General features: G+C 33.4%; 1 protein-coding gene across 1 annotated transcript in view; it reads right to left on the bottom strand.

Moving 5' to 3' along the window:
* Window positions 1–16,034, bottom strand: part of LOC127831362 (contactin-5-like) — a 59,487-nt gene that overhangs the window by 17,416 nt on the left and 26,037 nt on the right. The window contains exons 2-13 of the mRNA XM_052356332.1: window positions 11,649–11,743; window positions 10,079–10,164; window positions 9,646–9,791; window positions 9,248–9,355; window positions 8,024–8,100; window positions 6,542–6,791; window positions 5,755–5,850; window positions 5,116–5,355; window positions 3,590–3,689; window positions 3,067–3,138; window positions 1,504–1,619; window positions 734–905 (exon numbers count right to left, since the gene is read on the bottom strand). Coding sequence (XP_052212292.1) covers window positions 734–905; window positions 1,504–1,619; window positions 3,067–3,138; window positions 3,590–3,689; window positions 5,116–5,355; window positions 5,755–5,850; window positions 6,542–6,791; window positions 8,024–8,100; window positions 9,248–9,355; window positions 9,646–9,791; window positions 10,079–10,164; window positions 11,649–11,743 — 1,558 coding nt within the window. The remainder of the gene's footprint in view (window positions 1–733; window positions 906–1,503; window positions 1,620–3,066; window positions 3,139–3,589; window positions 3,690–5,115; window positions 5,356–5,754; window positions 5,851–6,541; window positions 6,792–8,023; window positions 8,101–9,247; window positions 9,356–9,645; window positions 9,792–10,078; window positions 10,165–11,648; window positions 11,744–16,034) is intronic.

The following is a 16,034-nucleotide window of genomic DNA, read 5'->3' on the forward strand; positions in this document are numbered from 1 at the left end:
TGGGTTCAGTTCCAAAATTAAATTGACTTTTAAACATGAAGTCGTGATCTTATCTGTCGAATGCTATTTCATAATCTGCAAAGATTAGTAGTACTGGCTTATTATTGTTATTCAGATAGTGTATTGTTTCAAAAAATGTGTGTACGTTCTCGCCAATGAATCAACCATTTATGAATCCCGTTTGTCTTGACTCAACAACAAACAAAATAACTTTTAATTAGGTTTGCGATTGTTTAAGTCGCTTTTTTAGTCAACATTAAATAAACTACAAGGACTCTAATTATCAAGTGTATAACCTTTTTTCCCTGGTTTTGGAATTAGTGTATACTTTGTTTTTGAAGTTGGGTTAATGGTTCATTAGCATGAAAGTTTAATTGCATTAATATAATCTGTTTTGATAACTTCAAGTTATTTTACGAGTCTCTCAACTGGGGTATAAGTATGGTTTATGCAGGTCATGCAACGATAGTTTTTTTTCAAAATGAAAATCATTGTTTGTTACCTCATGAATGGAACCACGTCATATGTAACATAATGAATCTAACACCAACTTGTATGGTAAAAATCGTGTGTTTTTTTCACAATCCTATTAATTATCTTTAAAGGAAAAATATTTTAAATTGGAAAAAAATGCTGATCAAAATATATGTTTCCTTTGTACCTGTGTGTTCAACATTTCATGATTATATAGTGTGCCCTCGTTTGTTATCAAATTATTATTTCACAAGCAAACCTTTTGCCACCATCAGTTATCTCAATTTTCTCTGATACTTGTTGTATCTGCTGCCCGTTCTTGAACCACGTGTAGTGAGGGGTTGGATGACCGACTGCCTTACAGAACCAGTTCAGTGTTTTGCCCGGATCCGCAAACTTGTTGTTTATGCCAAACGGGAAGTAGGGTTTAGCTAAAACATCAGATCAACATGAACAACGTCAATTTGCATCAATAATATTTATATGTTTATGATTGTTTGAAACGATGGTTTTATAATACGTCATTTTGCGAACGATAACTACTCAATGAATAATCAATTTCGACCCTGACAATTCGATATATTCGGACATTGCTAAATGCACTGCATTCACCTCGGAATATATTGAATATGTCTTATATTCATTCCTGCACCTTATGATTGATATGACTTTATACGCTTTGCTTTTTTTTCAAATTATCATTGAAATTACGCTCGTTAAGAACCTATTGTAACATTAAATATTCGTTCACGGATTATGCGAATTTCAATTCATATTTCCTAAATGCCGTATGGTTTCCAAAAGTACATTTGTTAGGTATATGGGCTTTCCGCAGAGATAGTAACTTTCCTCGCCATTTCAGAACCAACTCTGCGACACATACGCATACATGATGAATATACAGAAATTCGGTCGTTTTAATATATTAGTGAAATACATTATAGAGATAAATACTTTGTTCCCAAAGGTAAAGTACTTATAAATTACAAGTGGTGAGGCATATATCAGATGCAGGTAAACATTTCTTACATTCCATAGTGAGTGTTACAACTTTCCTTGAAGTTTCGCCGCTGCCACCTTGGCACTCGCAAACATAGTTCCCTTCCGCAGACAACGTGGCATTCGTAATGGTCAGTACACGGTTCCTGAAACAATTTAGTAATAGACGAAATATAAAGCTGGTCGAACCCACGCTTTGACTGTAGGATAAATGCATGAAAAGGCCTTAAATGTAAGACACATCATATGGATAAGCAAACGCTCTGCCAAGACTTGTCACAAACAGATGAACCATCTATTTATCAACTTATATGAATCTCCTAGTTCAATCCTGACTCGTAGAGATTCTTGATTCTTTATAGAAAAAAAACGCCTACTAGTTCTCCACAAGAAACGGGTTCGATACTGCATAAATTAGCACTGAGCATTCGAAACACTAAATCTTACCCATGTGATTGGTTTTTTATACTTCTACTTTTACTTATTTTCATGCTGCTGCTATTGCTTATTCTACTACTACCATTAATAGATTAACATATAAAGGTGCTTCCGTTTGTTTAAGCTGTTAAATGCTTAAACATGTGCTGAGTTGCATTGGTGCATTTCTGTAACCAACGTATGGGGCAATAACCGTTCGGGAAGATTTATGCTTTGCTTTGTAGAAAAGGTGAAGGGAAACACTTTTATCACGAGGTGCATTTTGCGTACGCGTGACTCTTGGAAGTTTCGTTAAAACAATTCTTATATGAGAATGTTAGAATGATTAATTTAGTAAATTTAAGCAGTATAAAGTGTATATCTCTTAAACCAATGCTAAATGTATTTTAACTTTTTTGGAGGCCAAACAAATACATGTACGTGTGGAAATTATTTAAAAAGAATCCCCATTTGCAATTATATAAGAAATGCAGTTTGGCATGTAACGAATAATTGTATAAAAGGTTGTTCGATTGTATACGTTTAAACGGATATTGTTTCAAGTGCAAATTATAAATGTGTCTTATGTGCAGTATCTGTAAAAATAACTGCTTAAGACACACATATGCCATGGAAGATAAAGTAACGGTTTAATATTTGTAAACCTTTAAAAAAACACTCGATTATAAACATGTAACATGGTGTTAGAGAGGTTCAGTGTGGATGAATGGTGATGAATTAGTGAGTTATATTACTAACCGTTCATGCTTTTAAGATGGGGTGATTTCAGAAACATCTTTATGATTTTATATGATCTCAAACATTTGGTTCAGTTCGTTATTAAACCTTGTAAGAGGTGCAAGCATTTCAATTTGCTTCACAACCTACTATTATTAATGTATTGTCTGAATGTTGTCACTGGTGAGTCATTTGATTATTTTAGTTGTATTTACAAATGTACTTGTAATTTTGTTATGATTTTAATCATTCTATTATTTCAATTATATTGTATTTTTGAGTTCTCTGATGTATAATTTATCATAAGAATTAAAAAAAATGTATGTAGTTATTTTTCAGACCGTAATCCTGTATATGATTAAGTGAAACAAAGCGTGGACATTATGCCCACTTGTGTTAACTACACAAACCCCAGCTACAAATACGTATCGTACACACCTATCTGACAACGCTGCGGTTGGCCCCAATGACTGACCGTCTTCTCTGTACCACGTGTAACGTAACGGAAGCCTATATGAAGTAAAACGTTGTATCAAATACGTAACAATTACACCATTAACAACATATCGTTTAGGTTTCATTTTTTAAAGCAAGAGTACCCCTAAGTAGATATAAGCTTGTAAAGGCATAGTTTCTTGAAACCGCAATAATAATACCAATATCTGAAAACTGACAAAAAATGAAAAGTCAATTATTAAACAAGTATATTCAAACTATCAAACTCAAACACTGTTAAGTAAAAACAACAGATTAAGTTATCAATGATCAATAATCGAATTTGGCAAAATTTTACAGCGTCGTCATAATATGCCTATTATAAACATTGCCTTTAAAACACACTGTGAACTTTGAACGCCTGAGCGCTGCAAATGCATTTACATGCACGTTTGATTTTAATCAAACAAATACATGTATGCACGTACTTTTCACGTGGCGTATTGTTTGTAGGTGAATATCTTACTTTCCATATGCGACGCACTCCATTCGAATCGTTCCACCTCTCATGGTAGGGACTGGCAACACGTGCGTGTACAGGATAGGTCCATAATCGTTGTCAGAAGCTGGGTATAAAAACTAAACAAATCACTAATAACATAATATTATAATCCATGCTTGATTCTAAAATACTCTGTTCAGTCGAAAACCTATACGAATAGTAGTCTTGTCATTGCGTACATGAAAATAAATATATAATGAATATCTTAAACACGAATTTTCCTTTTATAAGTGGTATTTAATTTCCATATTTTTCGCATTCCCTATTCTGACGAGACTGCTTCCCGTCCCGACTTGAAGATTATTGCCAATCGTTTAAAACAGAAAACAAACGGCATAACCGTTTACGATATATTCTTAACACAAAATATTTTCACGACGATAGAAAGAATACAATCTTATTGGACTAATAGAAAAATATATGCCAGAATTACACAGAATATATTAATGAAAACCTCTTGTGTGACAAAACAAATCAATTTTTTTCTTTGTATGGACCTTTTTGTTTGACTAATTGATAAGGACCCTCCTACCCTATCCACACCTCATAAGCCTACCTAAACAAGTTTGAAGAAGATCTGTTGTTATGGAAACCTTTTTCTGACTAACAACTATGTTTTGTAGCATCATGTACTTGACATATAGAACATTGATATTTAAACTTGCTATAACCTGTGTTGGTCGTGTCTTCGCTCCTTATTTTAAGATGTGTTTGGCCTTAAAATGCGTTAAATTTAAATGAAGCATACAGTGAAAAAAAATCATTTTTATTATAGCATGTAGTGAAACGCTAATGAAGTTTTCACTCATATTTCCTGGTTGTCTGGTATTTAAAGAGACATATCACCTTGACTTTTGACGAGACGTTATACTTAATCGTTGTTAAGGGATGACATAACAATAACTTTGAGATAATTAAATGTCATTTATCCTGGACCAGTATTCAACATCACATTCTAAAATTTAAAGATAAAGAATAAGTCTAGCACCAAGATAACTATTCAAGTGTGGTAACCTATACATGCATAACATGTTAATTATGTCAAAATAAAATGTTCATAATAACGAATTGTGTAGCTAGATGTATTGAACTGTGTTATACGGCGAGAGAATAGCATTTGGAGGATTATTCCTTATGTTTAGACTTTTATCTAACAATTGGCTGGTGAATATGGCCTCTGGTATTTGTTACACTTGTAAAATAAGCAATTTGAAAGTCAAATAGAATGGTGCAAACTTTGTATGATTTGTGAAGACGAAGCAGAATATCTGTAAAGAGTTCACCAAATTTTTCGTTCGTATCTTACTTTACGTTGCGATTTCAAAAGCAACTATGAAATGTGGGAGATGTCAAATAGCTAATGCACGGCGAAAAATATTATAGCAAGTCTATGTCTATATAAAGACATTGACGAAATGCTGCTGATTTTTTTTTGTTGTTTAATATTATAATGTACTATAGCGTTATAGTCAATAAGCAAAAACGCTTACATGCGCTTGGCCGGAGCGTCAGCAGGTGTCCCATACTCGTGCGAACGAGCATGTTGGCCTCTCCAAGTTCAGCGTTCTCGGTTCCTACAAGGGACACAGTGCAGAAGTACTCGCGGTTGACCTCTGTTGGCTGTACCGAGGATATGTAGAGGCGGCCGGACTGAGAGACGAAGAAGTTCTCGTAGTCCTCCCAGAAGTGGACATAGTTGACGGACTCGGTAAACCACGAATAGACAACTCCTGAAAATAATCACAAGATAACTTTCGCAAAGGGATCGTACTATCGTTGACCCAATCGTAGACAGTGTTTTTGTTTGTTTCAAATCCTGCACAGAATTGAGTTAATCTAGTTTTTTAATGGTGATACTGTATGAGTGATGATTGTAGACATTACCAAGAACATTCATGTATATAAATAAAAAACAAATTGTCGTTTAATGTCAAGAGCTCCACAAATATGGCGTTTACTTGCCATATTAATCAAATGATATTTTTATATTATATATTTGAAAGAAGGTATTGTTATGTTACATAGTACTTCAGTGCACAGTAATTGAGAATTCACCGGAATCCAAAAGTACCGTGCATGCGTTTAAATTTATTAAACACAATATTGAAAATATCACAAAATCTGTTTACTTGGCGTATACGACGGTCTATCGCATTCAATCATTTGCCCCATGAATTGTTCAGCAATAACAACGTCCGGCTTAACGTTGGAAAAGTACCCAAGACCTGCATGGCGACACAAATAACATGATCAAATATCGCAGCATGTCAGCCGTAGCTTTTAACTTTTTAACTATCGGAGAACAGAATGTAACTTGTATATCAGCAATTTCGATCAGATAGATTCAACACGCAAGCATGATGCATACACTTTTTAACAAAATATGTATTAAATTATAATGTTTGTTTCTATCCACGACTATGCTACACAACCACTATTTTCATGTTTTATTTAAATTTTCATGATCTGTATGCAGTTTGAATTCAACAACTGTAAGGTTTCAGTGGATTTGATGGATGTGAGTATTACCTAAATCAAAATTTGTGTTTTATGTTTTGCTTTAATGAATTTCTGACTATTCCCTGTTGTTTTCATTCTAAGGGAACGTGTTCAAATACAATCAAGTCGTCGAATTAATGTACTGCTTTTTACTATATGTTATTGTACTGGAAAATGACATAAGATCGTACCAAATAATCATTTTAGGTGTTTCTTTTTTACCTAAGTCTCTAAAACAAGAAGACGATGTAAAATGATGTGTTCAATATAGTCCGTGAAATGAATGAAAATAAATTAATTTGCAGGGCAAGAATAAAGCTTTCAAAGAATTGTTTGATATAATATTTACAATATTACATTGTAATATATATGAATGTAGATCCGAGGCTGCGCTTTAAGGAATGTTATACAACATACTTCCAAAGATTATGTCTGCGGTGTCGCTAAGAACAGTTCCGACAGAATTGCTAACCATGACTTGGTAAGTCGGACTGTCAATCGTTTGGTCTGGGCCAGTGATGGTCAATTTGCCAGCGGTTAGAGTGTAGCGATCATTGGGGAACACTTTCGTAATGTTTTCATTCCCAGTAGCCAGGAACTGGTACGTGGGAAGTGGTTGACCAGTTGCGAGGCATGTGATTTCAACACTTTGTACACCTTCGAAAACCTGAAATGAATTGGTATCTTGTTATTCCTGTCATACAAGAACTAGATAGATTGTTCAACGAAAGAAGGGTGTTAGCATGATCAACTGGTAGAAGGATAAATTTCAAATTAAAGGAAACATTGTGTCAAAATTGTCAGCAACCTAATTGGGTGTTTTACGATTACCTTACACACTTTTGTTTTGCAGCTGTATCATATGTAGCAAAATATGTTATGGCGATAAGTTAAAATAGGAGTAGTTTAATAAACAAATCGATACATTCGCGTGCAGAGTTATTCAGGCACAAACGTATTTACACATGTGTGCCGCACCATACAGAAAGCGATATGATAGTACTTGTTGACATACCGATGCCGCGTATTGTTTAAATGTTGCTTATCATATGCATGATTTGTTTATTTTAAAGCGGGTATATACGATTTTTTATATGTGTTTAATTGTAATATATTGATAAAATATGTTACAATAACATAAAATGGGCAAGAAAAATTATACATTAAAGCCGAATTTCATAAAATGCAGCAAAGACAAATTAGCGCCCCGAGCCGATTGTGACGTAAATATGTTCCTACAATAACCGAAGCATTCGTCTTTGTATTAGGATCGGAGTTAGTGTTCGTGTGTCGTATGAATAGATATCGTTGCAGGAATTCAAATAAACCGTTACACTAAGTTTAGATTCACATCGTACATGAATGGTATACATACTGGCGAATTCGGCTGAAAAGCCGTTTTCAATTTCAGAATTAAATATCTGGCTTATTTCGCATTTTTCGACACATGTTCTTCTTAACTTTTATTTTAATTTATATTGAAATATATATATAATATTTTTTTTTACACATTTTATATAAATTTATAAATATTTGACAAAATCGTATATGCCCGCTTTAAGTAAACACTACATGATACCGAAATATATACCTCTGTACGTCTTTTCTTTTTAACACGGAATGCGATGATTATAATGCCGTTGTATTTATAGAAAAGTAAAGCATACTGGTAGGATAAAATCGTAAATATGTTTTCGTCCACCGTATGCAGTTCCCTTTTCATTGTTCATTTAAGTAGTTACCACAACAACTGTACACGCTTTACGCTTCATGATAAGTGCATTGATAATATTTATCTGACATGTACACTTTTACAAATGTAATCATCTAGGTAAAAAACCGACAACATTTGTACCATTCAAATATTAAGTCTCTTCCTAAATGCTTCAGGTTTCTTACCACAACACTTCTCGGTTGCCTTGTAATGACAGGTCCACGTTCAATATGAGATAGGTCCGTGAAACCGGATCCATACGCTGAAAATATCCAACATGTTTTCATCATAATTATGTACAAAACATGGAAAGAATAACATAGCAGACTGATTTAAGAATAGTGGAAACAATCCCTAACTTAAATTTTATCTGTTTATGTTAACATTACCTTTCGTCAGGAATATTCATGATATATAGGATTTGGTGGACAATCGATTTTAATTCACAAGGCATCATGAAAAATATGTTTATCTACGATCAAGAGAGAATTAAAATTGTTATGCCACCAAATCAAACAATTTTATTTTAATTTTATGCTTAACAATGATTATTTTTGTATTTTTTGCTGAAAAAAATATCGATATTTTTCACTGTAAATTACACTTGAAAAAAAGAGAATTATCAATATAAATTCACTGAAATTTCTCTAGATACCACCGGAAAGCATACAATAAAAACATTTTGTACTACAAACTACAAATGGCATCAAGCTTTTTAAAATTGCAACTATTTAGCATTTCTGAAAACATTTACGTTTTCAAGAAACAAAAGATTCAAGCAAACTCATTTTGTGCAATTCTTATATGTGCTCAAAACATGCATGTTTTTTAACTAAACCAAAAATTCGCACAAAGCGAAACAAAGCAAATTACATTTGGCTGTGGCAGACAAACAACAGCACTCAACACGAGGAAAGATACGTGCTACTTGTAAAATTAATTAAGAAACAGTGCACACGATAACGTTTTTGGAACACGTGTACAAATACCCCATCTTAATTTGAGGTGTTGATTAAAACATTACAATATGTCACGACAACCATAGACGAATCGTACCTTTGGAAAATACTCTTGGTTATTCCATGGTGTTATACTTATAAAGTTTGGAAGACGAGTAAATGATTATATCGTTGGTGCAACAAATACAAACGTTGATTGCCATTATCTGACAATAATGCCAGGTCGGTATCAAGATTTCATAAGACCTCGATCGTTTTTTAACAACACTACCTTCATTTATCTCTGAAAAGGTAGTTGGTTTTCCAATTTAATTTGGAAAAAACACAACTGCGAGGGAATGCCATACACGCATTAGAATAATTTTGTTTCAATTACACAAGGGATCATGGATTTCTTCACGCCAGTCTTTAGCTTTAAATAAGACCAAGTTGCCCAGGAGAACTACTTACAAAAATCCCTTGCCATAATGTTGGTGTCGGGGGCATCCGATAGGTGTACCTCACACACGTAGCTGCCAGGTGTACTCGCTGTGATATTGCTCCACATAAAGTCCTTCTCTGAAAATATGAATAATGAACATCAAGAAACATTTTCATAAGAAATAATATAGTTTGATTATCCACTAAATAAACAGTACACACATTCTATGGTATCAGATGATAGAACAGACGGGCAATATACCTGAATTCGGTTATCATAACTCATAAATAAAGTTAATGTGTCCAAAAGTCATTTGAGGTCTAGTTTTGTGCAAGGACATCAACATAAATTCATAAAGCCTATTGGTTTCTTTGTACACATGAAAACCGCATAAACACATGAAATTAATGATTTTTAGCAAACCTACCGCTTGACAGAACAACCCTGGATTTGATGTTTGGAGGCGGTGGTTGATCGTCCGCCCAGTATACCTTACCCGTGTGAAATTGGCCGGTACCTTCCCACAATACATCATAATCGTAGTAGTACCCTGACGTGTACCAATAGCCGGCTCTGTGAAAAGTGTTCAAAATGAACGAGGTTATATATGTGTAATTTTATGCTTGGACGTTTTAAGATACTTTGTTTTTGTAATTTCGTCTGTTTAAAATGTCAAATATTTATCCATGGCACACACGTATGAATAAAAAAACGTTAACTTTAAACTAGTTTAACTATGCGATTGAAAAAAAGAAAGAAATATCCAATGATAAATTGTAATATTTCTATTTACCGGGGTAGCGTGCGAAAAATAACAATAGGAATTTGGATGTTTGATCGAAATCATTGCAATAGATTACCTTATTGGAATATTTGATTTAATCCATTTGGTGATATAGGTATTTTTAGCATCAGAGTCCAAGGAGACTAGTTGGGCACCATTAAACTGGAAAATAAAATATCTGCAGCTTTTGAATAAATCTGTATTATTTCAACTATGGTGATTCTCGAAAGCATCTTGGTAACTTTCGCCTTAACTTATCAACACCTGTCGATGCGTTCATGGAGCACATGTTTGCAAACACGTGTCACGGAAATTCGTTCTTGTTTTCTTTCCAAGTCATTTAAGATAGTGTTAATCGAATCGAACTTAGAAAGTATTTGAATTATTATAGATATCTTTTACACAATATAGATAACAGTTTTCACATATTTATTGACGGAAAATTAGAAGTAAAATAAAAAAGCATACATATATAATATTTTTATAGGTTTTATAGCTATGACAAATTATAAGGCAGCACAAGGGTGTCTGAAAAAAGACTATTGTAAAGTGTAAGGACGTTCTGGTTGTTTTCAGATAAGATTTATCATAATATCATCTAGAAATATGAAATAAAGAGGTTTTTATGGATATAACTTATAGGGTTCAAGATAACTGTTGTTTCATTTTTATAAATCGGAATGAGTGTTTCTGGTACTGTTGGTGCAACATAAAAAATACACAAGTTGTTATCTCAATCTTAGTCTGAATCCTGATTATTAAACCACTGAAAATCAAATCTCAAGTGTTACACGTGTTGTTATTGTTTTTTAACCACGGAGATCAAAGTTCTAATGTTACAAGCATTCTGATTGGTCTATTCAACAACACAAAATAAAGATAAATATTTCAAGAATTCTGATTCGTCTACTCATAAATAGCAATTAACGATCCAGCGATAAAAGCATTTTAATTGGAAATCAGTGCAAAGCAAAGCATTCTGGTAAGTCAATTGAAACAACGCAAATAAACACTCAAATCTAACATGTTAAATTATGATTGCGCGTTGTCATTGTTGCATTTGTGGGGTCTGAGTTTATACATGCAAATTCAAATATAGTAATAGTCTAAACATATTTCGAAAAAGTGATATATTGGCCAAGCGAATGTTACGGCGTCATAAGATAACATCAATGCACATTATACATGTGCGGTCTACCAACTGCATGAACATACAGATAATTGACAATTGGTGAACACGAAACAAAACCACACAGAATGTCACGAAACTAATGGAACAAGTACGGCATTGTTCTCTGTTTTCTTTTTTTTTGAATAACAAAACAACTGATTCTAATGTTAATGCATGTTGTAGAAATGTTGTTATAGAGTCAAACAATAATCTGGTTACTTTGTAATTTAAAGTTAATACTTTTCCGAACGAATCCACTCTGTATGAACAGTGCTTTATTGACACATGTTTGAAATTACATGGCAAAATCTACGTGTTAATGTCATGAATATGGTAGGTATGCTAGATGCCACTTTAGTTTGCAAAGCTTCGTTGTTATTTGATATCAATTTTAATATAATTGATGCAGGTTGAAAAGAACATTAACATCCTGTCTCTAAATGTTTGAATTATAGAATGCCCATGTTACACTTACCCAGCATGCGGCAATTGCCTCTTCGTAAACCATAAGCGGTGAATCCACAAACTGATAGCACTTAGTTTGAAACTGGTGCCAACCTTTTGGACAACCTAAAATGGTCATATTTTGATTAATATCATTTTCGTCTTAATAAATTACAGATAACAACGTTATGTACAAGGGCGAACAGCTGTCCTTATCATGACAATGACGCTTGTCGTTTGACCACAGTATTCTCGACAAACATGTACTACTATTCCCCATGTTCTACGCAAATGAAGACATATGGCTTTGCAAAGCTCAGACCTCCAAACCGTGTGCTGCTCGGTATGTCAGTCTGTATAATGCAAAAGATGTTTAACGCAGATTAACCGTGATAATTGCTTTATTTTAGCTAGACGGCCTTGGTGTAGTTTGTTTCTAAAAAAGCGTGTGCTTTTCTTAAACAGAGTTAAATATACAAACTTACTTTAAAAAATGTATCCATGCAAAAACTGCGCAGGTTGCATCCGCTAATTTTGGTATATCTGTTCTTTTCAAACAATTGCATAAGTAATGGTCAAATACGGACATTGAAACAATTAAGGTTCTATTTGTTGTCTTAATTAGATAAGTAGATTGAATTATAAGATTCTAGCCTTATTTCCATCATATATGATGTACAAAAAAAGTAAAAGAATCCAACGGAGCATACTTTTATTGCGAAAAGCTTATAAAACGTATCTCAAGGTCAAACCTTTTATTATGTACGCTATGAAATGCAACAAACATATATGAACCTCGTCCTTAAAACGTTGGTTAACTGTTATGAATCGTCAAAGTAAGGACTTTGAACATAACACCTAATTTATCTCCTTTTATATTTTCAGCTGACAATCGATGTCTGTTTAATCAGTCATTATAGATGAAACAACCAAAACGTAACACACATTCATATTTGTATTTATTAAAAATATAATGGACTTACATAACATAAATTAACAAAAACTTGTTAACATATTATTGTGATATTGTGTTATGATGATGATGATGATGATGATGATGATGATGATGATGATGATGATGATGATGATGATGATGATGATGATGATGATGATGATTTTATGTTATACTTACAAATACTTTGCAAATAAAAACACTGATACACATGGCATTAAACAGACCGCATTTATCACAATACAATTTTCATTCTACGAACTTCGTGTCCGCTTCGGCTTGAAAATATACGAGTATTTATGGTCTCGTGTAAGGCGATTTCTGTGGTGATATCAAAGTCTTCCAATGAAATATATACTTCTCCGAGTTTTCGGAACCAAGCGCTACCCTGTTCTCGAGCATTGATTATAAGCCTGAGGTTATGATGATGCATTTCGTCCAGCTCACCACCTCGGAAGAACATCACATGTTCGAACTTAATGTCATCGAAACCTGTGGCGACGTTGGTCCGTCTTTTTTGGAGTTTTCCGGGCATTAGACACGCTTCCACGTATGCACACGCAGCCTCTTTTGCATGCATAGTCGAGGTAAGATTCCTTATACCAGTTACCGTAACCTTCAGGCATTGTGTCATGATAAGATATTGAAATTTGAATTCCAGCTCGATTTCTAAAGGAAGATTTTCTTCTACATAAGTTCTGTCTTCCACTGATTCTACGGCTTCCCTCTCTCGTTTGGCTACACCATACGGCCCGGTCTGAATGTTAAGCAGTGAAGACCATGTCTGCTTACATCTTGTAACATCTTCGTCAGGTGAGTTTGAGTCAGAACTATAACTGCACTCGTCTATAGTAATCACTGTGGGCTTCACCACTTCAGTGTTGGAGAAATGTGCACCGTAGTCCGGAAACATGTCGTTAACATGATTATTTTCAAGCTCACTGTCATCTGATTCGTCATCTTCGTCAGCTGTGTGATTCTGCTGCGGATTATATGTCCGGAAAACTTCCTCCCAAATTGCGTTGCAGTTTGTCTTATATGAAAACATCATGTTTTTCATGTTGTTTAGAACTATTCGTTCTGAATGACTACTGTCTTTGGCAACAAGTAATTGAACGATATCGGCTCGATCCTGTGCAGGCATATATACTCTCGGAAAAAGGTGCTAAATATTTCCATCGCTTGGGAATGGCCGGACTCACGTACACTAAAAATCTGCTAATTGTTCAACCTATGCTGGCGAGTTCAACATATCATCAGTTGTTAAAAATGACATCAGCAAAGTCGGTTTGATGTTTGCGTTAAGGACGCGTCTTCTGGCTGATCAAGTCCATATTCCGCATTCATATTTAAGACTATTTCTTTGCCATAAGAAGATTGATATTAAATATACAGCTTAAATGAACTGAAAAGCACATTACGAGAAACACACACACTGGAAAATGCTAAATCTAAGTACATTCAAACAAGATCGCGCATTGCAAAATTTTATAACGTAACATATTTTACAACAAAACCATATGGTTTGAAACAAAAAGAGAGAAAAAATTATATTTCAAAAGTTAACATTTATTATACTGGTAACCCATTTTGTAACATAATTCAACAAGTGATAAACATATATAACCAGTTTCATAAATTTAGGTCGTATTAAAAAATAAATTGCCTTAATTAAAAAAATAAACTTAAATAACAACCGTAGAGTTATTGTACCACGTGGTTTGGCTATCATCGCGCGGTTGATTATGAAGGCGCGGATTCCAGTCAAATCTTTTCGCGGAGGTTGGAATACAACTTTCTTCATCTGAACCATTCGATATTACCCTTTCATTGAGTAAAAACGTATTGACTTAATATAAGTTGCTATTTGTATTCGTTTGTAAAACAGGACGAAAAGCGAGAGTTTTGTTATGTACAGATGGTATGGTAAATGTAGCAAAAAATAAAAAGGTCCATGACATTTTTACAGTAAACTTTCACACAATGTTGTGTATAATAGGTCTTAAGAATATGAATTAAATTAGTATAAACAGTCCAATCATAATTTACAAGTTTATATAAAAAGGATAATTGACACAGAAGTAGTTGGCAACGGGAAGGCGAAAATATTTAACTATTTACTAAACAATTCCATTTCGAAGTTGCAACGTTTTTAGTTTACCGTGCATGCAAATTAGGACTCTAATTAAAATTCCAATTTTTATTACGTATTCCGCTTTTTTATAATTATTTAAAACTATTCCGAATATAACAAATTTGTCAATAAATGAATTTAATGATATTTTTAGTACGGAAATAAAAGTCCCTTAACCGTATTGCAAAGTCGGTGCAGTTGCAATACATGTTGTGATAATCTCACATAAACGTGCAAGTCCATAGATACGCGGATGCATAGTATTATATAGATGATATTTGTTGGATTCGATTTAATATCGATTTTATTTTACGAGTGATCATATAAAATAATATTTTCACGAGTGGCGCAGCCACGAGTGAAAATATGTATTTTTTATGATCACGAGTGAATTAAAATCGATATTCCATCGAATCTAACAAATTTTCTTTTTATTTTATGCTTTTTCACCGTTTATTTACATTGTTAAAGAGTTTAACTGGATAATGTCGCTGGATTTATGACGTCATTTCGTTGAAAAAAATGATATCATTTCACAGTTAAACAGTGAAAAATATCGTTATTTTTCACTGTTATTTGTCACTATTTAAAATAGTGATGTACCAGTTTTATTTCACCGATATTTCTCTATAAACCACCGGAAAGCATAAAATAAATTGAATTACCTCAATTTCTTAAGAGTGCCCTGTCATATTTTATAACCACCTTATGATGTTGTTTTGTCTTTGCTGCTGCTATTGTTGTTGATGTCAAGTATCATGTTTTATACATGAATAATGAACACATCGATTGTTAAAGTCGGATTGTCGACAAATAATTTCCTTTAATGTTATAAAGAACTCAAGCAATAATTCATATGCAACCATGACTAACTTTATTCACAGACAGTTAACCTGGAAAACGGTGAAACAATTGAACAAAAAAACTTGAAAGCGAAACAAATTGTACTTCACGCGCTGGCAAGAAAAAAAATACGTCACATGTTATATTGCCTAACTGAAGTTACCATTATGTTAACAGTAAGATAATAATCAAATATATTTGCATATCTACATATGAACAGGAAATATTAGTTTATGACACTAAACGACTGTTACATTATGCTAGTCATAAAGGCTTGTTTAATTGAGGTGTAATACGTTATGAATTTGTTCTGCATAATTTATACACATTATGTGTCAAATTTTTAATCACCGTATGTCCTTCCGAAAGATAATAATTTATTTCATTCAATATTTAAAAGATTGTCTACATGAATTTTTTTTTAAAGGGGCCTTTTCATGTTTTGGTAAATTGACAAAATTATTTTTTTATTTCAGATTCGCACAATT

The sequence above is a fragment of the Dreissena polymorpha genome, chromosome 5, assembly GCF_020536995.1.
Source record: "Dreissena polymorpha isolate Duluth1 chromosome 5, UMN_Dpol_1.0, whole genome shotgun sequence".
NCBI lineage: Eukaryota > Metazoa > Mollusca > Bivalvia > Myida > Dreissenidae > Dreissena > Dreissena polymorpha.